At 44.9% G+C, this 22,683-nt stretch overlaps 1 protein-coding gene across 1 annotated transcript in view; it reads left to right on the forward strand.

The window, feature by feature from the left end:
- The first annotated feature begins 2,245 nt into the window (after positions 1-2,245).
- Positions 2,246-22,683, forward strand: part of ATP11C (ATPase phospholipid transporting 11C) — a 157,704-nt gene continuing 137,266 nt past the window's right edge. The window contains exon 1 of the mRNA XM_040999964.1: positions 2,246-2,423. Within this exon, the coding sequence (XP_040855898.1) occupies positions 2,397-2,423 (27 nt within the window). The 5' untranslated portion in view covers positions 2,246-2,396. The remainder of the gene's footprint in view (positions 2,424-22,683) is intronic.

Here is a 22,683-nt window from a genome sequence, read left to right on the forward strand (position 1 = left end):
TTAAATATTTTTTCCATTTGTTTAACAAAATTGAATATGAAAATGTATTATTTATTACAAAGCACTGGAATCTCAAAATGTCTGTTTTGTATACTTATTTTTACTGATAACGATGCATTTCATGATAAGAACTTCAAACTTCAGCCTAGAAAGTACGACAGAACCCAGTTCCTGTATCAGTATCTACAATAATGCTTGCCACGTACCAGTTGTTCAAAAGCAAGTGAATGAAATTATAGTAGTTGCTATGTTCAGCAAAATAGAAAAAGACCCCTCCATTTTAAAAGGATATTTTTGAAGTAGTGGAGGAAATTTCACATCCATTTGTCAATGTCTTAATATTTGATTAAGACACATTTAGCCTAAGTCTTAAAAAATCATTAAATGCAAAAGGAATCCTCATAGAGGATCTCACTTGTCTGAAGGATTTTACTTGTCTGAGGTTGTACATGTTTGAAGGACAGCTTGGGAACAAACATTGTCACCTGCATTTGCAATTTGGGGGGGAAAAAGGCTCCCCCCCAAATTCTGTTGGTTATAAGAATAAAGCTTTCACTTCCGAGAGTTTCCGAAGACCCTTTCTGGGTTTAACTTTCATTCCAGTGGCCCCCAACCAGCCATCCTGGGTGTCTGCCAGGCCTGAAGGACCTCTCCCTCGCCCTTGCCCTTTGGTACTTTGGGGGGCTGGGCAAGTGTTCCCAGACCCTTCACAGATGCAAATGCTTGCCCGGATTTCCTGCAGCACTTTGAACTTCCACTCCAGCAGTCCTTTTCGCTTATTTGTAGCCTGTAACTAGACTGCCCCACCGGCTGGGAAGGTCTTTCAGGCACTGTCTGTACCTGTCCAGCCCCCACACAGCGCCTGGTAGCAGAGAAAATGCCCGGGAAAGGTTTAAGCGCCGGCCTCTAAGCCCAAAGGGGACGGCGAGAAGCGCCGGCGCCTCCCAGCAGTAATTACAGGCCCCTGGCTCCCCGAGGGCGGCCTCTGGCTATCTGGGCTTGGTCCTCAGCTCTGAGGTGGTAGGAGGCGGTGGCGGGGCCGAGTCCGCTGGGCATAGATGTGCGAACACTGTCCTTCACTTATTTCTCCTTCACATTAACAGAACAATCTGAAGTTCTCCAGCAGGCTCAGGCCCCGCCTTAGCGGGCAGCGAAAAGGGAGCGGGGTTGGGGTTGGCGCAGTGGGGGTAGGGAAGGGGGACATGCTGAGTCTTCACTGAGCTTTCATTTTTCCTTTCTCAAGTTTCTCAAATTCGTGTTCTACGCTAGGGCCCGGGTGCGTAGAGGGCTTCCCGGAGCGCAAAATTCGCGTTCCAGGGAAGCCACCCTGCGTTCGGGGCTTTGTCTAACTTATCGGTTTCCGAAATCATTTCCCACCGCTAGGAAAGCTTCCGAGCGCTTCTGGGCGTCCACCTACAGAAAGTGCAGAGTTCCGCAGTTGGGCAGAGAGGCTTTCAGCCGCTTCCTCCTTGCTCCGCACCGGCAAACCCCGGCCGGGCGTGTGGGGGAGCTCCCAGCTTGCTTTACGGGGACGAGTAGTGGAGCGGTCGGACTACAACTCCCAGGCTGCCTTGCGAGCCATGCGAACGAGGAGCCGCGCGGGAGGGGTCGGGGTAGCGGGGTGGTGGCAGGGAAATCCCGCCCCGCTGCGCAGCAGCGACGACACAAAGCCTGACTTTACACTCTTGCGGAGAAGGTGGAAGTACGGAGGCTTCGGTAGGGAGGCAGAGCGGGAGGAGGGAGAAGTGCGGAGGTGGGAGAGGCAAAGGACGAGCGCTCACCTCTCGGGGCTCAGTGCCCCCGCCCGAGCCCGGCTCCTCCTCCCAGCCGGGAAGCTGCGAGAGCCCGGCCGTTTCGCGGGCACTGGGCGGGCGGGCGGGCGGCGTTCAGGCTCCCCAGCCCGGCTGCGGGACGCGAACGCGGGGCTCGAGGAGGAGCTGCGAGGGAAGCGGCGCGGCGGACGAGTGAGGGGCCGGCCGAGGAGAGCCGCGCTCCCCGACCGACGCGGGCGCGGTAGTGGCGGGCCGAGGCGAGGTGGGGCACGGCGCTCCCTCGTGCCCCGAGGAGCGGCCGCCCAGGCGAGCGGGGACGCAGCTGCGGTGGCTCTGCGCCGGGCCGGCGCGCGCCCCGTGCAGGAGCTGCCGAGCCCCGCCGGCCCGCCCCCGCGCGCCCCGCTCCTCGGGCTGAGCCGGGGGCGCCACGGGGCCGCCGCCCCCGGGAGCGAGGCGGGGCGCTAGGGCGTGGGCGGCAGGGGCCCGAGGGGGCGGGCGGCCGAGCAGCCCGCTCCGCTGCCGCCTTCGAGCCGCCGGCCCCCCGCCGCAGTGTGTCTCGTGGACGGCCGTCCTCCCGGAGAGCCCAGGAGCAGCCCCGCGCAGCGCCCGGCAGCCTTGGACGCGATGTTCCGCCGGACCTTCAGCCGTTTTGTAAGTACTCTCGCCGCGGCTGCCCGCGTGCCGCTCGCCGTGCCCGCCGGCTCCCCGGGCGCCGCTGCCGGGCGGGCACACACCGCGGCCGCCCTTTCTCCTTCGGACGGGACCGCGGCGCCCCGGCGGCCGGGGTGGGGAGGCGGGCCGGGCTCCCGGGGTCCCCCGCCCCCGGGACAGTTTGGGTACCAGGGGCTAACCCTTGGAGCTGGGCGCTGGGGGAGCCGACCCCCGCGCCCCCCAATTGGCCAATTAGTCGAACATGGCGTTTTACTATGTGGGAGGAAGCTTTCTTTTGTTTCTTCTGCCGGGAGCACACGGAGGTAAATCCAGACCTGTCCGTGTGGCCCGAAAAGAGGAGCTGCTGCGGTGCCCGGGGCTGGGGGGCTGGAGGCTGGGACGGCAGGCAACTCTCGCCCGGGGCTCGTCCCCGCGGGGAGCCTGGGGACCGGAGGCCAGGCGAACTTTGGGGAGCCAGCCTAGGAAGCTCCCTTGAGGGCATCGTGAGAGCGGGCTGGGTGGAGGTGCAGACGCGGGGTGGCCGCGCTGCTGCGCGGGGCGCCAGTGAGAGGCTTGGGGGACAGCGGGATGCCCGTGACACGCACATCTGGGGGAGGCCGCCGGTACCGTCCCACCTTTCCCCCTGCCAGGCCCCCGGGGCCGGCATTTCGTTGCCCTGGGACTTCAATCGAGAGAAACGCGATTTTTTGCTCCTTTTTTTGAGTCACCTGTTTACTGCTTAAAGGGTACGTGTAAGAATGGAGAACAGGGGCCATTTACTTCCATGCTGGTATTGCTAGCAACTCCCTTCATGTCAGAAGGACATGGTGGGACTAGGATTTTGTATTTTTATTTATTTATTTATTTTGCCAACGACAAAGAAAGGCTTCATGTGCAGATTTGGATTTTTCTGTAGTGAAGAAAAAGGGCTGAGTGCCGAGCTCGGGCTCTCCCCGCCTCCCGCTCAGAACACATGTGGGGGAACTTGCCAAGCTCCTTCTCTTCTGGCAGTTGTTCTCAAATTGGAGCATTACTAATGGATTTTTCATACCAAGAGTGAATTGCCCTCCTTTTCCCCCCTGCATCGGAAAATTTCATAAAATACACCCTGGCTGATAGTACCACTTGCAAGACCCCTATTTTAGGAGATGATCAGCAGAGAAGTGGTGTGCCAGCGTTCTTGTAAATGGAAACCTCACCTGGAGACAAGCAGTGTGAAATTGGATTAGATCCTTAACTAGTGACTCCGAGCAGTGAAGGGTGCCCGTACCTCAGAGGAACTTCAGCGTCGTTAAAAAAAAAAAAGGCTTGCTCAGGAGGCTTTGCTAAAATCTGATTCACATTTATCCCGGGAGTAAATGACCATTGTACTCATGGTTCTATTTTGCCTAGATTCTGGTCATTTTGGATTGTTGTTTACGGGTGAAAGAAGGGGGACAGTGACTGAGAACGCAACGTAATATTTAATAAAATCTTTTCCTGTGGCACTCCTCTGTTATACAGCTGGGTTGTTGAAATCCCGTTCTTTAAAAAGAGCATTTGGGTGTTTCAAACTGAACAAGCCAAGAACTGGACTAAAAGCCCTCTTTGCTTCCCTTTTGACTAAGAGTGAGTGATCTGCATTGGCCCAGACTGTAGTCATTAGGCAGTGCTGGCTCAGGAAAGCTGGCCATGCAGCAGAATCTGCAGCAGTTGTTGAAGTGCCAGCCTGCAGGCTGGAGACCAGCACTCTGCATCTCCAACCAAGCTCTCTGCGGAGAGTCACTGGGGCTTACACTGAAGGGAGCCTTGACCTCATTGTCTTGCTTTCTCCTGCACAGCCATGACTGTGGTAAGTCCTGGGCAGCTGCAGCAGTACAGTAGTAGCTGGGAGGTTCTTTGTAGCTGTATTTAAGCCCTGGGCCTAGAATAAGGAATTAAACAGCACACCATTGAATGGAATGGAAAGTATCGTCCATGAGTCATTGCTAAAATTGGCTTTATAATTTCGGTGGTAGGGGCAAACTTTGAGATGCCTGAGGTCAGGGAAGCACACGCGTCTCCTTTCAGGGGCACTCCCCGTTCGACGTTTTTGAAATTGGCTTTGAATGTGGCTTGTACTTGTTGGTCATTGAAAACTAAAGAACCAACTTGTTAGAAAAGGACTTTGTTGACATTTTAAAATCTAATCTGGCAAGTGCAAATCTCTTAGGAGTCTTATCTTCCGTAGCTCAATGGTGTTTGCTAGGTCATTTTAAAAATGCTACCATGCAGTTCCCTGGGTTTTCCAATTCCCAGCTGAAATAGTGCTTCATTATGTTTTTGAAAGACCTGTCCTAGACGCCGTTGCCATTTGTTATTGCATCCCTTCCTTTCTGATGAATTAATAGTTTTCTCTTGACAGTTTTTATTGTGGAAAAAATTGGATTTGATGTACAGCATTTTAGGATTTAGGCATGTAGAGGGTATATTAAAAGATTTGAGTTGGCTATCTGACTGCAGTAGAAGCGTCTCCTGTCCCTATATCCCCCTAAGTATAATAATCATAGTGGCTTTGCCCATACGCTTGTGTTTCCTGTAGAGGCACATTGAGGCAGAAATATGGGCTAGTTGAGACTTACGTGTCATGAACTTTTGTGTGATTCTGTATCTTTTAAACTTAGTGATTTTCCGGTGGTGTAATATCATTTTCACATAAGTTAAAAGACTTATTGAGAGTCTGAATGAAAATCCTGACTTTTTGGCTTATTAAATTATTTCATGCTAAAATATTCAAATAAGACATTTTGTAAGGGGAATTAGCCAACTAGATGTTTCCAGCTTAGCTTGTTGGAGAGTAATATATAACAGTTACACATTTCTGCACATTTAATAATGAAAACTTAATTTTCTAATGAGAAAATGTAGTAAATTGATATCTAATGCGGAAAGCTCTCAAAACTGCTCTTGTTCCGTAAGTATACAGCATATTGTAAAACTATTACACAGAATACATCTCAGCAGGGAAAGACATCCACTACTGCAGAGAAATGAGACCACAGAACCAGTAATAAAATTCAAACTGAGACAGAAGCTTCAAAATAACAATTGATGAAATAAGTGGCTAATTTATTACCGGATTCCGGGTAAGGCAGAGCTCAATGAAGTAATATATGAGGGCAGTTAGCACAGATTTCGGATAATGGTGGCTTCTTCCCCCCAAAGCAGGAATATTTTTGATTTGTTGCTTAAGTTATCAGAGTGATTTATCTTATTTTATTCCACTTTTCTGATAACCTTGCCACAAGGCTGCTGGACCTGGCAAATAACGACTTTATTATATTTATAAATATATTCACATGTGTGTTTCACAATATTTTCGCATTTCCACACATTTTATTAAATGGTCTATCTGTCTTGACTCCTATCAGTTCACACACATCTAGGCTTAACACCTGAGCTTGATATTATCTAAAATAAACGGTTTTATTTTATTGGGTTTTAATTACCTTTTAACTTATGTGACTTTCTAGACCAGTCTTTCTCAACCAGGACAGAATTAAGCTGTAATACAATGAGGCATGTATTGTAATAAATTCTACGCAACTGGAGGAGGAACCTAGTTGAACAAAAATTTTCTTAGAGTGAAAGTAGTTGGGGGAAGGGGCAGTTCACAGTGCATCCTTAACTTCTAATACAGTGCCCCATGCCCACTGAATACTTATTCAGAGTATTTGTTGAATTGATAAATTTTGTTTATTTCATATAAATAATATCCCTGGGGCAGGTCTCGTAGCATAATGGGTTAAGCTGCTATATGTGGTATGGTTCAAAACCAGCTACTCCAGGTCTGATCCAGCTCCCTTCTAATGCACCTGGACAAGCAGCAGAAGGCCTGAGAGCTCGGGACCTGCAGCCGCGGGTGGGCCCAGGTAGGGCTCCTTGCTTTGGGTTGGCCATGCAGGAACCAGCAGCAGATGGAAGATATCTATCTGTCTGTCTGTCTCTCTCTCTCTCTCTCTCTCTCTCTCTCTCTCTTTCCAAAAAAAGAGGGAGAGGGACTGGGGGAAAACAAATGAAGTAAATCTTAAAAAAAAAAGCCTTTACTCACAAGTAGTTTATAGTATATGTATTTTTACCCAAAATGATTGGAAAAAGTTTTAATTATTTGAGATATACCACATGTGGTTATTGAAGAATTAGAATAACACTTAAATACTGAAGGTATACTAACTAAACTATTTGTCTTTTTTGATGATCAGTGCATTTTTGCATTGATCTGCAAATAGTCACTGAGCACGCCCTGTGTGCTGGGGACACGTGTGAGCAAAAAGAAAGGGTTCTTGTCTTCGGGAGCTTTGCTTACCTGCGCATGCGTGACTGCAGAGGGGCCGTAGCTTTCTGATACACTTGTAAATGCAGAATTTGATCTTTTCAAATAAGTTGCTCTTATATTCTTGGCCTTTCTCTAAGTCAAAAATAGATTATACAGTTTATTTTTGTTTGCCTGTTAGATGAAAGGGAGTTGGTTGCATTTTGCGCCTTCTATGACGTATCCATTAGCAGATAAGTGTGATGCTGACACTGTGCGTGGAAGGTGAGAAAATCTATTTGGGAATGAACCACTAAAAACTTGAAATAAAAGTTCACACGTGTAACCCTAACCCTTCTCCCCCCTTAAGTCCTCTCCCCCCTCATCTGCCTTTTACTGACTAAGCAACATAAAACTCTGAAGGTCTCCTTAAAACCTGTTGTAAAGATGTTCTCTGTTTTTGTTTTTTTGTTTTGTTTTGTTTTGTTTTTTTATCTACGGTGAGTGCTTTTGAATGCCTGTCTGTCAGATAGTTTCCAGCATTCTAAGGGGCTTTCAACACAAGTGAAGGTTTCCAGTTCAGCTTGTTTCCTCTTAGTTGCTGGTTGACTACTTAATGAGCAGTGAGTTCTGGGAAGTAAAGTTGGCCTGTGCCTGCTGGAAGAAGCACAGCTCACCTCCCTGTGTCCACATGCTATGTGACACAGTAGCCCATTGAGTGCATTCAAACACTGATTTTTTTTTTTTTTTGAGTGATGGAAAAAAAATCAAAGCTGACTTCTTGTATAGCATGATCAATCAGGTCTCAAAGAGTGGTGAATGTATGGGATACAAAACTGAAATACTGTTTTTCAAGGTAGTTTTGTGTATATCAGTAGTGCTTTATTTTAAAAGATTTATCTTATTTATTTGAAAGGCAGAGTTATAAGGAGAGTGGTGTCGACAGAAAGAGATCTTCCAACCATTAGTTCACTCCACAGATGGCCACAACAGCCCAGGCCAGGCCCGCCTAAAAGCAGGAGGTAGAAACCCCACCTGGGTATTCCAGCTGGGAAGCAGGGCACCAAGCACCCAAGACATGTTCCCCTGTTTCCTCAGACTCAGCAGGATGCTGGATCTGAAGTGGAGCAGCTGGGACGTGTACCAGAAGTCATACGGGATGTCAGTGTGACAGGCCGTGGCTTAACTCACCATACCACAAAGGCTGCATTAGCACTTTTTACAGATTAGCTTTGTCTGTCTGAAATTCTTGAGATTGGAGGAATTTTTCTGATTGGGTAGATAAAGGTTTTTGGATTCCACAAATACATTTGGTGCTGCTCTGGAGTTTATTTCTGTTCATGTAATTTTTATCTTTTTGGCCTGATGTAAGAGTAGACCAATGGTGTTCATTAAACATATTAGCACAATTATAGTGTATGGTAACACTGCAGCAGCTTAATGATGAGTGAATACTCAGCAGTGCAGATAGGGACGCAGGATGCCCTGTGGCAGCATGTTGGCAGACGGCCCTCAATTACTGCAGTGTGTGGATGGATTGCTGCTTGGCTGACTTCTTGATATGATGTGACTTAAAGATGATATTGGGATCGTGGGAATCCAGATTTTGATGATTAATCTGTGTTTGTGAAATGCAGACTTTCATTGATTTCTTGCCCCACATTTTATAGAATGTGAGAGGGTTGATAAGGCCTGGTTCAAGCAGATATCATTTGTTTTTAAGGCTCCTTAGCTATATGTTGTCTTAAAATATTAAGGTGACGGTGCTTATCTAGACTTCCCTCTTCAATGAGTTATTAGAAAACTCAGAAGTGTTTTTGATAATGATCTTGCAGCTAGCACATCAGATATTCAATAAGTACTTGCTGAATTGTTTTGAACTAAATTGGCCAGCGTCAGTAATAACAGGAGAAAGTGATCAACTGATAAGCAGCCACCATTTCTACAGAAATGTGAGCAGTGCTGAAAATATTTCCGTGTAGAAATACTATGCCATATTTATTTTACATGACAAAAAATAATTACAGGGCATTTCTGTTTTCCCTTTTCACCAGAAAATTCATTTTTAACCTGTTACCCTTTCTCGGGGATTCATAGCATGTTACAATTAGTATATGTCTTCAACTTCTAAAATTGTAAGCAAGTTCAAATTCTTTTTGTTAAATTCAGTTGCTAACATATCAAATATATTTTGAAAATCGGAGCTGTAGTGTTAACTCTCTAAGAGCTGTGTATCATTTAACTTAAACATCATTGAACTTAAACCAAATGTAAATGCGCAATACTTAGATTCAGGATACCACTTAGTGTTCAGTGCTGGGAATGTAAGATACTTTTCTTTGTATCCAATCACCACCAAGAGATGGATGCACCTATAGCAAGAGGCAGAGCAAACTAGAGGAACTGCACAACATGAAGTTTTTGGAAGCAGTTGTATCATGAAGCATGATTCAACTTTGTGAAAGCGTTAGCACATGTCCTAGTGATCCCATTTACACCTAGCTCAGTACATTGTTCGCTGCTTGCTGTAGTTCATACACATCAAACTATTTCTCAAAATGAGGGTTTTGGGCTATTTACATAGAAATTCGCTTGAATACTTAGTATGAGTTCAGATATCTGGTCAAATGTATAGAATCCAAATCTCAAATGACTGTTTCCAGGGAAGCATGCTTGAAACAAGCACTCTAGGTGGTTCATAGGCTCAGTAAACTTTAAGAACAGCCATCTATCATATAGTAAACACTAAGCTGTTTCATTTCTGGTCATGTTCTAGTCACATTCCCGTACTTCAGTTTCTTCACCTGCAGAATGGAGGTAAAGAATTGTTGGGAAAATGTTATCCCGCTACTATATTGGTAGGGTACAGGTCCCTCCAAACATTCCCAGGTTGGACATCCGGGACTTGGCATATATACACATCCATGGCTTGGTTTAATATAGGGAAAGAATGCGAAAGAATCAGCACAGGAAAAAAGATATGTGGGAATAATCTGGGGGAAACCATATGAAAGCTTCCTGAGTTTTCTCCCTACAAAGTCACACAGGGCAGATTTTACTCCTTACAATTTTGAGATTGTATGAAATGTTTTCTGATGGGGCAGCTCATTAGATTCCCAGTGTCTAGGTTTTTATTGAGAGCCATTCACATTAGCACCCTCTATCTGGCATGTAACAAAATTCCAGATACCTAAACAGAAAGCAGGTATTTCGTGTAATCTGTATTGTTTGCACATTAGGTTCTGCAAGCCACTCTTATCAGGGTGATGGGAATCCTTCCAAAGTCGGCGTGCTCAGACATGCCAAAGAATCAAGTTTGTAAGTAGGCTTTTTAAGAATAGCAATCTCAGGTATGTTATGCTATTTTTTCTCACACACCAATTTTATGAAATACTATATATATTTGTGTGTGTGTGTGTGTGAATTCACTTGCCCAAGAACTTTTAAACTAATCGATAGCAGAGCTCAGACTGAGGCTTTCAGAAACAATAGCTTCTGATCATTTCTGTCCAAAGTCATGCATCTTAATTATGGGTCATTCTGTTCATGTTGCTGAAAACATTCACTGTTTGTCACTTGCAGCAGAAGAGCGGCCTGCGGTGGTAAATTGATGCACCCAGTGGGGGAGCCAGGAAGTATTGATGTTTCTGCCAGGTTAGCGTCAACACTTGCTGGTTTCCTCTCTGGAGCATCACCAAGTTCGTGGACTTTCATTTTCCCTGTGTTTTGGAATTTTGTTACTGCCCATCCCTTCTTGTCCCATTCATTCATTTGCCCACATTCACAATACTGGTTTTCATGATTATCTCATTCTATATACATGATGAGCTGTTAGCTCATAGGTACCTGATGGAAATATCATTGGGATAACACAATTCCAAATAGTGAATGTACTGAAGAGCATTTTATTGAGGAAGATTATCTAGGGAAAGACAATAGAAAAAGCAAACTGCTAACTAGATCTTACGGTAATATTTTATTCCAGGATAGCTTTTTGAGTTTTTTAGTCATGGAAAAGCCAGAACACATCTTTGTGGTTATTGATAAGTTTCAACCTTTTTTATTTTTATCATGAAAGAAAATGAGCTTCTGCTCTGGGTAAGAAATAAACAAGAAAAATCATACTTTAAGAGGTGGTATCCCACAGATTGAGAAGAAGCATAAGCTAAATGGGGACTGCCATAAAATAACAGCTGTGTAGAGGAGACTGTGGAAGTTACACCTGTTGTGTAAGCAGTGGGGATGTTCTTGAAGCTTCACAATATAGGTTACAGTAGTATGGATTAAGGGATGCTTAATGTACAGTTTGGCTCTTCTGAGAACGTTTAGACGAATCCCAAGTTTTCTTTGAACATCTCATCTATGCCCTGTGTGGTGCAATAAAGGTGTGTAAGTAGCTTGCAGTCTAGTGAAAGAGACAGAGCACAACATATGCAGGGAACTTTAAGCTCCAAACCATCATTGCCATCTTCTTGAGGGACACACTAGTAATTGCACTAGGTGTTCATACGGGTGTGCTAACTGTGGCTCAGTTAGCACGGTGGCTGGGGAGAGCTTCATGAATCAAGTTGCGAGTGTATTTTACCTACGAGGATTCAAAGGGCTGAAAGCCATGGGATTTTAAGCATAGGCAATTAACCTGAGCAATGCTGCAATTAAGACAGTGAACAGTAAGGAAACCAGTCAGCTTACAGGGCATAGCTTCCAATTCCACGTCAGTTCAGGGTAGTATAACAGAGTGCCACAAACTAGTTTATAAATAACCGACATTATTTTGCTGAGGGTCCACTTTCTAGTTGCTGACTACCATCTTTTTAATACATCCTCATATAACAGGAAAGAGGGGAATGAAGTCTGGGGCTCATTCATGAGGGCCCCACCCATATTGCCTAATCTCAAATTCTCTGATTCCTAACACCCTCACATTGAGGGTTATGATTCCTACATATGATTTGGAGGTAGCCACATATATCTACTCTGTAATGAATTTAAAAGACCAAAAGTTTGATTTCCAGTGTGTTTCATTTCCTATATTTACTGTAGCAAAATTAGTGTTTAAAAGAGGAAACAGGGGCCCAGCGCAGTAGCCTAGTGGCTAAAGTCCTTGCCTTATATGGGCCAGCATCCCATATGGGTGCCAGTTCTAATCCTGGCAGACCCACTTGCCGTCCAGCTCCCTGCTTGTGGCAATAAAAATAAATGTTTTTTTAAAAAGGCGATCAGGCAAAATTTTGTTCAGTGTGGTAAAGACTGTGAAATTGGAGGGGCAACAGTGAGCTGCGCATGGGCTGAGGTGGGAGAGAATTGGCGTTGGTCCCACAGGGAAAATAATTCTAACACAAGAGCCCAGGCCTGAAATTCACTAGAGGAAGTGACACAGTTCTTGATCTGCTGACCATTAGTTCAGGGAGCTTCCTAGACCTCTTTTGGGTGGAACCTGAAGGATGCCTGAAATGAGTTGACTCCCAGGTCAGTGCATGCGCAGTCCTGTTCCATAGACGTCGCCTCTCTATACAAGATGGTGCCTGATTCGGCTCTACTGGGGTCTGCATTTGTGCATTATGTGGGAGTATTTTACAAGTATCTTTAAGTTGATGCCTTGTCTTCTTGCTAATTTTTTTGCATGTGTCTTTTCATTAACAATTTCTTAATTTTAATCTAGTCAATTTATTGGCTTCTTTTCTGTGTTGATTGTTGCATGTATCTTATTTAAGTAATGCTTTCCTTTGTCTAAGTTGAAATGCTAATCTTCTGTTTATTTTTACTGAAAGTTTTAAACTTTGGCATAATTTTTTGAGGCTGTTTTTTTTCAGGTGTTTAAAATGCAGGCATTGGACTGTTTTCTAGCATGTAATGTTTTACCATTGCATTCTGAATTAGCTTTCGGATATATGGTCATGTTTTCGGAGATTGCTGTGTTCTTTCAGTACTCTTCTTGGGTTAGGCCTCATGTTCACTTCCACTTTTCATTTCCCCAGCTTCTTCCTTCTGTTTCCTTCAGAACAAATAACCAGCTGAATTCTGTGGCATTTTAGAATTTCTATATGGCAGTAGTATTTTTAATGTAATTTTGATTTGGATAATTGTAGATACACATGCAATTGTAACAAAAAATACAGTGATCCAATGTACCTTTTATCTAGTTTCTCCCAGTGATAATTTTGGTTGCGAAATTGTAGTATAATATCACAGCCAAGGTACTGACATTAACAGCATTCACTCACGTGCCTGCCTTAGTTCTGTGCACTTTTATCCCTGTGTAGGCTGGCGTGTATTTGTGTATGTATATGTGCATATATACACATGCCACCTCAGACAAGATACAAAGGAACCAGCATATAAAAACAACATTGCTTGAAGTTTATTTCACTGGGTATCCTCAGATGATTCCACAGTGCACCATTTGGCTAGTGTCTAAAGAGTTCTATACAGGGACACTTCAATTACATAATCCAAAAGCAAATGGTGACTTGAAACCTTGACCTTAGAAAGCAGAGATACTTTAATCCTGGGTTTGAAGTCCAGGGAGGGCAGTTAGCTTGCCCTAAAAGTCTAATAGTCATTTATTTTGAATTGTATTTTCCCATATGAGCCTGCCATCTGGTAGAAATTGCTCATAGTACATCATACCAATAGGAATAATTAAATTGTAACTGCTTACAGGCAAATAAAAGTTAGTAGTGAAAAGGAAGAATCATAATACTAAGCAGTACTAAGCAGGGGATGTACTAGCTACAATCTCAAAAGTAGATACTTTACATTGTCAGAGTAGTGGTAGTCAAGGATGTTTGAAGGATATATTTATGGAGAACTAAATATGCTTTTATTTATGCATACCAAAATACTTAAACATTGATTTTTTTTCTAAAAGTCTATTTTTTAATTTGAAGGTTATCAGTTCAGGTGGCGACTCTTCAGATGGCCACAGCAACCTCCTGGGCCAGGCTGAAGCCAGGATCACATTCTAGGTCTCGTGCATGGATGGCAGGGACGCAGACACATGGGCCATCAGCAGGGAGCTGATCCCAAGTGAACCAGCCAAGACATGAGCCACACTTGTGTGGGATGTCTGTGTCAACTTTATCTGCAACACCACAATGTTGGCCCCAAACATTGAATGTTTTTAATGCAATTCATTAATTCCTTTATTGGAATTTTAGGCGTATTTTAATATGTATGCATGTATTTGAAAGGCAGAATGACAGAGGGGAGAGATATAGATATTTTCCATGTCTTGGTTTATTCTCCAAGTACCCACAACAGACAAGGCTAGTCAGTGCTAAGGGCAGGAACTCCATCTGGATCTCCCAGATGAGTGACAGGAACTCAAGTCATCAGTACCCGGGCAGAGGCTTAACCTATTGTGCCACAGTGCTGACTCCTAAAATACTTTTTAATTGAAATGTAATTGTACATGTTTATGGAGTCAAGTGTTATAACTTGGTGAATGAATACAATGTGTATTGACCAAATCAAGATAATCAGCATTTCCATTTCTTTAAACTGTCATTTCTTTATGTTTGAAGTCTTCAAATTCCTCTATTCTGATTCTTTGTAAAATACATAATACGCTGTTGTAAACTACAGTCACTATAGGGCAAAGAGAGATCTCCACCTTGCTTAATTCATTTGTGGGCCATTTGGCTGAGTCTAGAAAGTGAATTAATACAGATTTGATTAGCAAGAGAAAAGCACAAGTTTTAGTAAAGTTTTACATGTGTAGGTGCTTCATGCCGTTCACAGAAAGGCAGATTGTGAAGAAGGTGTGTGTGATTGGAAAGGGTTCCACACCCAAAGAAACATCTTCAGTCCAGTTTCCCAGGAATTCTCTGATGTAACCTTGTCTGTGGAAGCCTTCAAAGACAGTGAAATTCAAAGAAATAAGCAAATCATAATACTTTTATAATTCAGACAAAGAACAATAAATTTGTAAGGAATGACGGCTCAGATGGGTCTCTGGACTAGGGTTGTAAGTTCTAGAGATCCTGCCATGTGGGAAATGTAGAAGTTAGTGGAAAATAAGGTTACTTCACAGAATTGGTTTATTCAGTTCCATTGCTGCCCACAATCACTAGTCAATAGTGATTGAGACCATTTTCCAGCCGAGGTATTTGTAACGCATATCTCTCCAAGACACTTTTTGGATGGCTGCTGTGCAGGAAAAGACCAACGAAATGGCCTTTTCTGAAGTTACAGTTTCTCAAGTGAATTCATCTTGAAATAATCTATATACCAAATCATTAACCTTTAGAATGGCATGTCTAACTCCTTTATCATCATATTGTGCAGTGGAGCACTCTAACTTTACCCAGCCTTCTACCACCCTTTGCTCCCCTGCCCCATTAGCTTTTCAGAATTAAGCACCGTATTAGGCAGTGGGAAATGAATGATAAAGGAAAGTAATTCATGTCTTTATAACCCTCATCTTATTAGTAATTTAGGAATCCAAAAAATACTATAATCACTTATTTTCATAAGTGCTATAAAACAAGTAGGATACAGAAATAATAAAAATAGGATCTAAAGAGATGACATTTCAACTTACAACTGAAGGAATGAGGGATAAATTCTGTAAATGGGTTTAAGAACGAACTGGCTTGTTCAAAGCGCCAGAGTTGGACAAGAGCCAGGCATATTGAAGAACTGAAGGGAAGCTCATAGGGTTGAAAGGCCAGCTCAGTGGAGAAAGGGTGGGGGGGGGGCATTGTGTAAGTATGCTAAAGGAAAAAGTAACACTGGGGACACTGGTGAGCAGTTTGAATCCTATAATCTCAACTTCTTAAGGCCATGGAGGTGATTTGGAGATTTTAGGGGGAAAGTAGTAACACAATCGTCTGCTTAACCCCCACACACTGAGTATCCTGTCATGTGCTAGATCGTGTGCTCTTTGGTAGGGCTGCACTGGTGAGTTAAATAAGTCCTTACGTTCTAATATGGAAAGGCATTGTTATGTTACAGGGTAAAAATTATATAACAATGAACTCCAAAATATGGTAGACAGGAAGATGTATCCATTTGTCTCTCTGGCATAACAGTCCAAGGAAAGGAGCTAGCAGCTTCTTTCTAAAGTAGAGTCCCTTGAGGATTTCCTGATGAATGGGTCAGTTCTGTCTTCAACAAATTTTCAAAGTCTAACTAGCAGATAGGAAAAAATGGAGTCTGTATGAGCTTTTTTAGGAAAATGTCAAGTTTCATATATCGCCATTTGTACACATGCTCTAAGTGCAAACATGATCATTTGGTTCCCCGTAACATCAAAGAGATAGGGAAATGCAAAATATAGGTGCTCAGGAAGGAGGGACAATTAGGCAGGGAGACAGACAACTATCATGTACTAGTGAAGAGTGGTAAAGGGAAAATAAAGCAGAGAAAGAGGAGAATGCGAAGTATCAGGGGGAACATAACCGAATCTTAGGCCTCTTCTGAAAGTTTTTAATTAGTGAAAAGGCACCATTGTGGAGCAGTTTCACTTAGAGCAGCATTTCAAGAAAATCGAAAACAGTTAATGCTACACTAATGAATTATAGTGCCTGGACCCAGACCCTGGGCATCAGTCTGGGATTTTGGAATGAAAGATTTTTACTTGCCTCTTTGGTACAGGTTAATCTTAGCTCCAGAAGAAGGGAATGACCAAGATTCCTTTGAAACACACAGTTGAGACTGTTGGGTGTGCTTGGTTCATAGGAGTGTTGGGTAGGGAGTAGTTTAATTTTTAATAAGGATAAAAATTATTTGTGATCTAGGTAGGTCAGCTCTTCAACTCTGGCGCATTTCAGTCAGCCATCATCAATATAGTTTTTTTTTTTCAATTTATTTTTATTACAAAGATATACAGGGAGGAGGAGAGACAGACAGGAAGATCATCCGTCCTATGATTCACTCCCCAAGTGACCGCAATTGCCAGTGCTGTGCCGATCCAAAGCCAGGAACCAGGAACCTCTCCCAGGTCTCCCACACAGGAGCAGGGTCCCAAGGCTCTGGGCCATCCTCGACTGCTTTCCCAGGCCACAAGCAGGGAGCTGGTTGGGAGGTGGAGCTGCCGGGATTAGAACTGGCGCCTATGTGGGATCCAGGTGCGTTCAAGGCGAGGATTTTAGCCACTAGGCCACTGCACTGGGCCCACTCATAGTTTTTTAAAGTTTTCTTTGTTGTTGTTGGAGGGGGGAAGGCATACTTAGAGAGTGGGGATAAGAGAGACAGACTTCCAAGAGCTTGTTCACTCCTCAAATGGCTGCATTGGTCAGGTCGAGCCCAGGTCAAAGCAAGGAGCATGCAGCTTCTTCCAGATTTCCCACGTGGGTGGAGAGGTCCCGCTGCTGCTTTCCTGGGAGCTGAATTGGAAGTGGATCAGCCAGTACTTGAATCGACACTGTTGGGCTGCTGGTGTCACAGACAGAGGCTTAGCTTGCAATGCCACAGTAAGGACCCCAGCTTGCTTTTTCCTCCTACTCTTTCCTCTTCATCCCTTATTTGGAACTAAGGAAAGCAATTTTCGTGTTTAAACACCAGCTTTTTCTAATGGCCATCCAACCTCCAATTTATGTTGCAAGATTGGGGATATACATTGTCTTGGAAAATTTCTTAATTTTGTAATTTCATTATCTTTCATTAAGAAACACATTTTTCTTTTTTATTTCAAATTTATTTATTTTATTATTTTTTATATATTTTTTAAAATTTTAATAATCTTAGTTGATTAGGGTACAAAGGGTCAAGGGCTCAGAGTGAAAGTCGGTAATATCATTGTTTCCACACTAATATAATCATTTTTCCCTGTATCTGGGGTTAGGGGAATAACAAAGGGAAAAGCCCCACCCAACCTCCCACTCATCCCCGATCCCCAACATGAGGTGTGCTCCAAGGGTCCTGCTCAAACAGTTTTGGTAGTTCATCAGTTCTGGATTGCTGCCAATCTTGCAGTTCCAGTCACAATGAAACCTATTCAGAATCCACTGGCTGACAGTCTCTTGATGGTTGGGGTTCCAAGATCAGCAGTTCAGTTGGAGGGATATCCAAAGAAACTTCATCTGAGGTGATCCCAGATCTGATTCTTGAGTGAGTTTGCTAGTACAGACTCCAACACCGTTCGTCACACCAATCAGCTTATGCACATGCTGGTCGTTGTGGTTGCTGAGTCCGTTCGGTTTCCAGCCCTGTCTTCCTTGTGAACCAACGGGTGTTGTAGTCTAGCTCGATCCTACCCACTCCATACTCAGTCTTCATGCAAACCAGTTGGAGCTGCAGCCTAGTTGGGGAGACTCCCCAAGACCCTTACTAGTTCTGCCCCCTACCCTGGTTCCCATGCTTGCCAGTATGTACTGCAGGCTTATTCAGTCTGACCCACATCCCGTTTAGCTCTCGCACACGTCAGTGGACATTGAAGCCTAGTTCAACCTGACCAACCTATTATCCAGCCCATACACCTACTGGCAGGTGCCTTTCTGTCTAGCCACCCCTGCCCCTATCCTGGTTTTCGTGCTGTCCAGTGAGGGTGGTAACCATGAGGGAGGTGCCCACGATTTCCCTATTAGGCTACACCCACTCCCAGATTATGCAGTCTCGAGGTGGTTCTGGCATTTGACTTGACAGAATTAGCTCCCAGTACCAGTCTCTGCCAGCTGATGCTGTGACTAAGCTCAAACAACCCTCAACCACTCTAATTTTTACTTGCACCAGTAGGAACAGTCAGCCCACCATGACCTTTCCCTTTTCTAGCTTCCCATGATGCCCACAGGTGCTATAGCCCTGCCTAGTCTGAACTGCCCCCATCCGTATTCACGCTTTCCAATGGAAGTAGTTATCCAGCAGGGGTGCCCACGTTCCCCTGTCGGCTTTGCCTCCTCCCCAATTGTCACATGTGCTGTTTGTGTGCTGCAACCACATCTGGTACGGCTCATCTCACCTTGGCATTACTTGTTGTGTACTGGTATGTGTTGCAACCAAACCTGGCTCGACCCACACTCTGCTCTGGTGCTCGGATTCACCAGAAGGTAATGTGAACAGGTTCAGCCTGGTCTGCCTCCAACCCATGCCATGTGTATGCCAGTGGGATAATTTCCATTGCCTGTTCTGGGTTGTTCCCTATTGTGCTTCTTGCGCTTACCTACAGGGACTGCGTCCTGCCAGAGAAGTTGCCCAGGCTCCTCCATCAGAACCTCTCCCGATGCCAGTTTTTGCGCATACCAGTGGGTCCATGAGCCAGCCCTTCTCAGTTCACCTCCTGTCCTAGCAGGAACAGTGGCTTTTCCTGAGTGGCCTTCAACCCAATCTGGTTCTCGCTGTTGGATGTTTCAACCCAGCCACTGCACTTCCATACCCACATACACACATGGTTCAGAAGGACTGAGACCTAGCCTAGTCTGTCACACATCTCTGCCCGGTCCTCCAGAGCACCAGATGGTGTTGGTGTCTGGTCTGGCTTGGTGCTTCCAGTCCCAGTTCACACTTGTGCCAAGTGAGATTACAATTGTATCCTGATCAGAATGCAGCTCCAATTCCAGCCCATGCGCCCCTTGAGGGGAACCTCGACCCAGCTAGGGTGCCCCCTTAGTTCCCCAACCAGGCCTATTCCCAGCCATAGATCAGGTGCAGGCCGGTGGTTGTTCTGTCTCCGCTTGGCAGAGCCCCTCACTTGTCCTGGCCCCTTGGATGCTGTGGCTTAGTGCTTCTGCCTCACGCAGTTCAGTATGTGCAAGGACCTACATGGCATGAGCTGTGCTCTAACCTGATTTCTGTTGTTTTTTGTGAGTTAAGGTTTGTTCAGCCCTGCCCATTCTGCCCCCTTCCAGTGGCAGCCCGGCCCACCCCACATCCTGTTTAAAGATGCACATTTGGGTGCTGCTGCCTTGACCTACCCTGACTGTTGTGGGTTCCTTTACCCATGAGAGATGGCAGGTGGCATGGTCACACCTAGCTTAGACCATTGCAACCCCAGCTTGCAAGCTAACCAGGGGGACTTGTATTCCAAAGGGTTGGGCCCACACAACCCCACAGAGTCTACCCCCAGACCAAGTTCTCTTGCGTGCTGGATAGTGTCTTGATCCTGCCAAATATGACCACTCCACAGCTCCACCACTTAGTCGGGTAATGGTACCTAACACTGCCAAAGAGGCCCCCATCCATAGCTTTGGTGTGGGCTAGTGTGTGGCGATCAGTGATGTTCTATACTAATATCCCATCTCTGTATTCCTAATTGAGCTGTTGCATCTGTCTAACTCAAATTATCTTCTGGATACTTCCCTCCTAACCACCAGGTCTTGGTCCCCACGCATGCATGCTTAAATCTTTCATGACCCTGTCACTGAGAATACCTGAAACTTCACTTCTCACCTACACTCAAACTAGTCTTAGTCATGAGTGACCCAGGCAGCAACTACATATCTTGAAAACCCCAGAGTTCGCCCTGCCGGGCGGCCAGCAAACAAAACCTAGCACCACTTGGTGCACTGGCCACCCTGGGGGAGGCCAAGTGTCTTTGCGGCAGTGTCTGCGTGAGTCCCCAGCATTGGGTCCGACCCGGCAGGGGCACCCCCCACAGTCGCTACACTGCAGGGAGCGGCAGTTGCCCCCGACCCCAAGGCCCAAACCCATTTTTCTTATTTTCTTATGAGATAAGATATATAGATACACAATGAAAATACAAGACAGAAAAGTGATAAATGGCCCCCCAAAAGCAGAAATGAGATGTTCCTGCAGTTCAGAGTATGTACTGTGATGAATACCGAGCCAGTGTTTGCTTCCACAATGGTGAGAGGAAATAATAAGGTTAACTTTGAGCTTAATATATAATGCTCTCTAAAGGTGTTTTCCATTTTGGGAAAAGGGGCACATTTGATCTGTCATCCTACTGTTAAGTATTTTGTAAGCCTAGTCTTTTTCTAGGCCTTTTTTGACCTTTTGTGCTGTGCCACAGACAAAAATTCAAGTCAGGCTGGACAGGCAGTGCTGATCATTTGCTAGCATTTGATAGGCACATGGAAATGATCCTTGGTTCTTTCTTCCTCTCCTCCTAGCCAGTCTGTCACTAGATGGCAAAGGCTACATCTCCTCGATATTTTTTAGATCCACTCTTCACTGTAATCACCCCTCCAAAGAAACTGGGGTTATTCCTTTAAAAATACACGTTAAGGGGCTGGTGTTGTAGCGTAGTGGGTAATGCTGCACTCTACAATGCTGGCATCCCAGATGGAGCCTGGTTCATGGGTGCTAGCTGCTCTACTTCCCATCCAACTGCCCGGTGATGGCTCGGGAAAGGCAGAGGAGGATGACCCAAGTGTTTGGGGCCCTATCTCCCACATGGGAGACCTGGGTGTAGCTCCTCTTGGCTTCAGCCTGGCTTGGTGCTGACCACTGTGGCCATTTGAAGGAGTGAAATAGTGAATCAAGGGTCTCTCTCTCCGTCTCTCCCTCACTGAGTGTGTGTGTTACTCTTTCGTGTACACAAATAAATCTGTGAAACACATTAAAATCTTGCTGTGAATTCTTTGCAGCTCTCTTTGCACTTAAAGCACCGTTCAAACTACTTGCCTGGCATTCCCTGCCTGCTGATACAACATCTCTGACATGAGCATGTAGCAGTCAGTCAAATTGCCCTTCGGTAAGGGCTGTATCCTGCCTCTGCATGTTGTTTTCACTATGTGGAACATTCTTCTAGGAACCCTGTTTCTGCTTCTGAAGCAGAAGTGCGAGTTTCATAACATGAACAAAGCTAACCCCCAGTCTTGTAGGATATCGTAGCACCTTGTATGTTTCGTGTGTAGGTCTTCCTGCAATTGCAATTAATAATGAATTGTAGAGGGCTCGAGACAGCAGCCTAGTGGCTAAATCTTTGCCTTACATCTGCCAGGATCCCATGTGGTCACTGGTTTGTGTCATAGCTGCCCCACTTCCCAACCAGCTCTCTGCTTGTGGCCTGGGAGAGCAGTCTAGGACAGGCTAAGGCCTTGGGACCCTTCACCGACGCGGGAGACCTGGAAGAAGCTGGCTGGCTCTCGCCTTCAGCTCCAGCCATTGTGGCCATATGGGAAACAAACCAGCAGAAAGAAGATCTTTCTTTCTCTCCTCCTCTCTGTATATATTCCTTTACAATTAAAATAAAAACAAATCTCAAAAAAGTTTCAAAAATGAGTTGTAGAACCAGATGTTTCTGCTTCCTCTAGAATAAGATCAAAAGAGCATGCATGCTTTTATTTATTTGCTACCATGTCTAATGATGGAGTCTAGTAAATTATTGGGCACTTTTGTAAATACTCCAGAATTATTTGTTGCAAAATAAAAGCAGAAAATTCCAAAATCATATACATTTTATTCTGTTGTATTTGCTCATAAGATTTCTAATGTTGGAATGTTTGCAGAAGAAGAATATTATCATGTAGGAGCTGTTAGAAGTGCAGCTCTCAAGGTTTCTGATTTAGAACTGCTATAGCAGAAACTTAAGGTAGAGCCAGCAATCTGTAGTCAAACATGCTTTTCAGGGTATGTGAATGCATCATATTGTTTTAGAGCCAATGTTGTATAAAAATATTGAATAAAGCTTGATTTTGGTGTCCGAGTGTTAGCTGTTATAACAGGATAAAAGGATAAAACAGACAGGGCGCTTTAAACAACATACGTTTATTTTTCATAATTCTAGAGACTAGGAGTCCAGTATCAAGGCTCTGGCTGATCTGCTACCTGTTTAGGGTGCATCTTCTCCATGTGTCTGAACATGGCACAGAGCAGAAAGGAACAGAAAGCAAACTCCCTGGCCGTTTCTTATAAGGGCACTAACCCCATTCACAGGCTCTGCTCTTACAATTAGTAAGAGCAAGTCTCACAAGGTCACCTCACCTTCTGTTTTATTGGTGTTAGAATTTCTGTGTCTAAGACCCAGCGCGATAGCGTGGCAGTTAAGGTCCTCACCTTGAATGCCCAGGATCCCATATGGGATGCCGGTTCTAATCCTGGCAGTCCCCACTTCCCATCCAGCTCCCTGCTTGTGGCCTGGGAAAG

Source organism: Ochotona curzoniae, unplaced genomic scaffold (assembly GCF_017591425.1).
Source record: "Ochotona curzoniae isolate NIBS_2020 unplaced genomic scaffold, NIBS_Ocur_1.0 scaffold_1852, whole genome shotgun sequence".
Lineage (NCBI taxonomy): Eukaryota > Metazoa > Chordata > Mammalia > Lagomorpha > Ochotonidae > Ochotona > Ochotona curzoniae.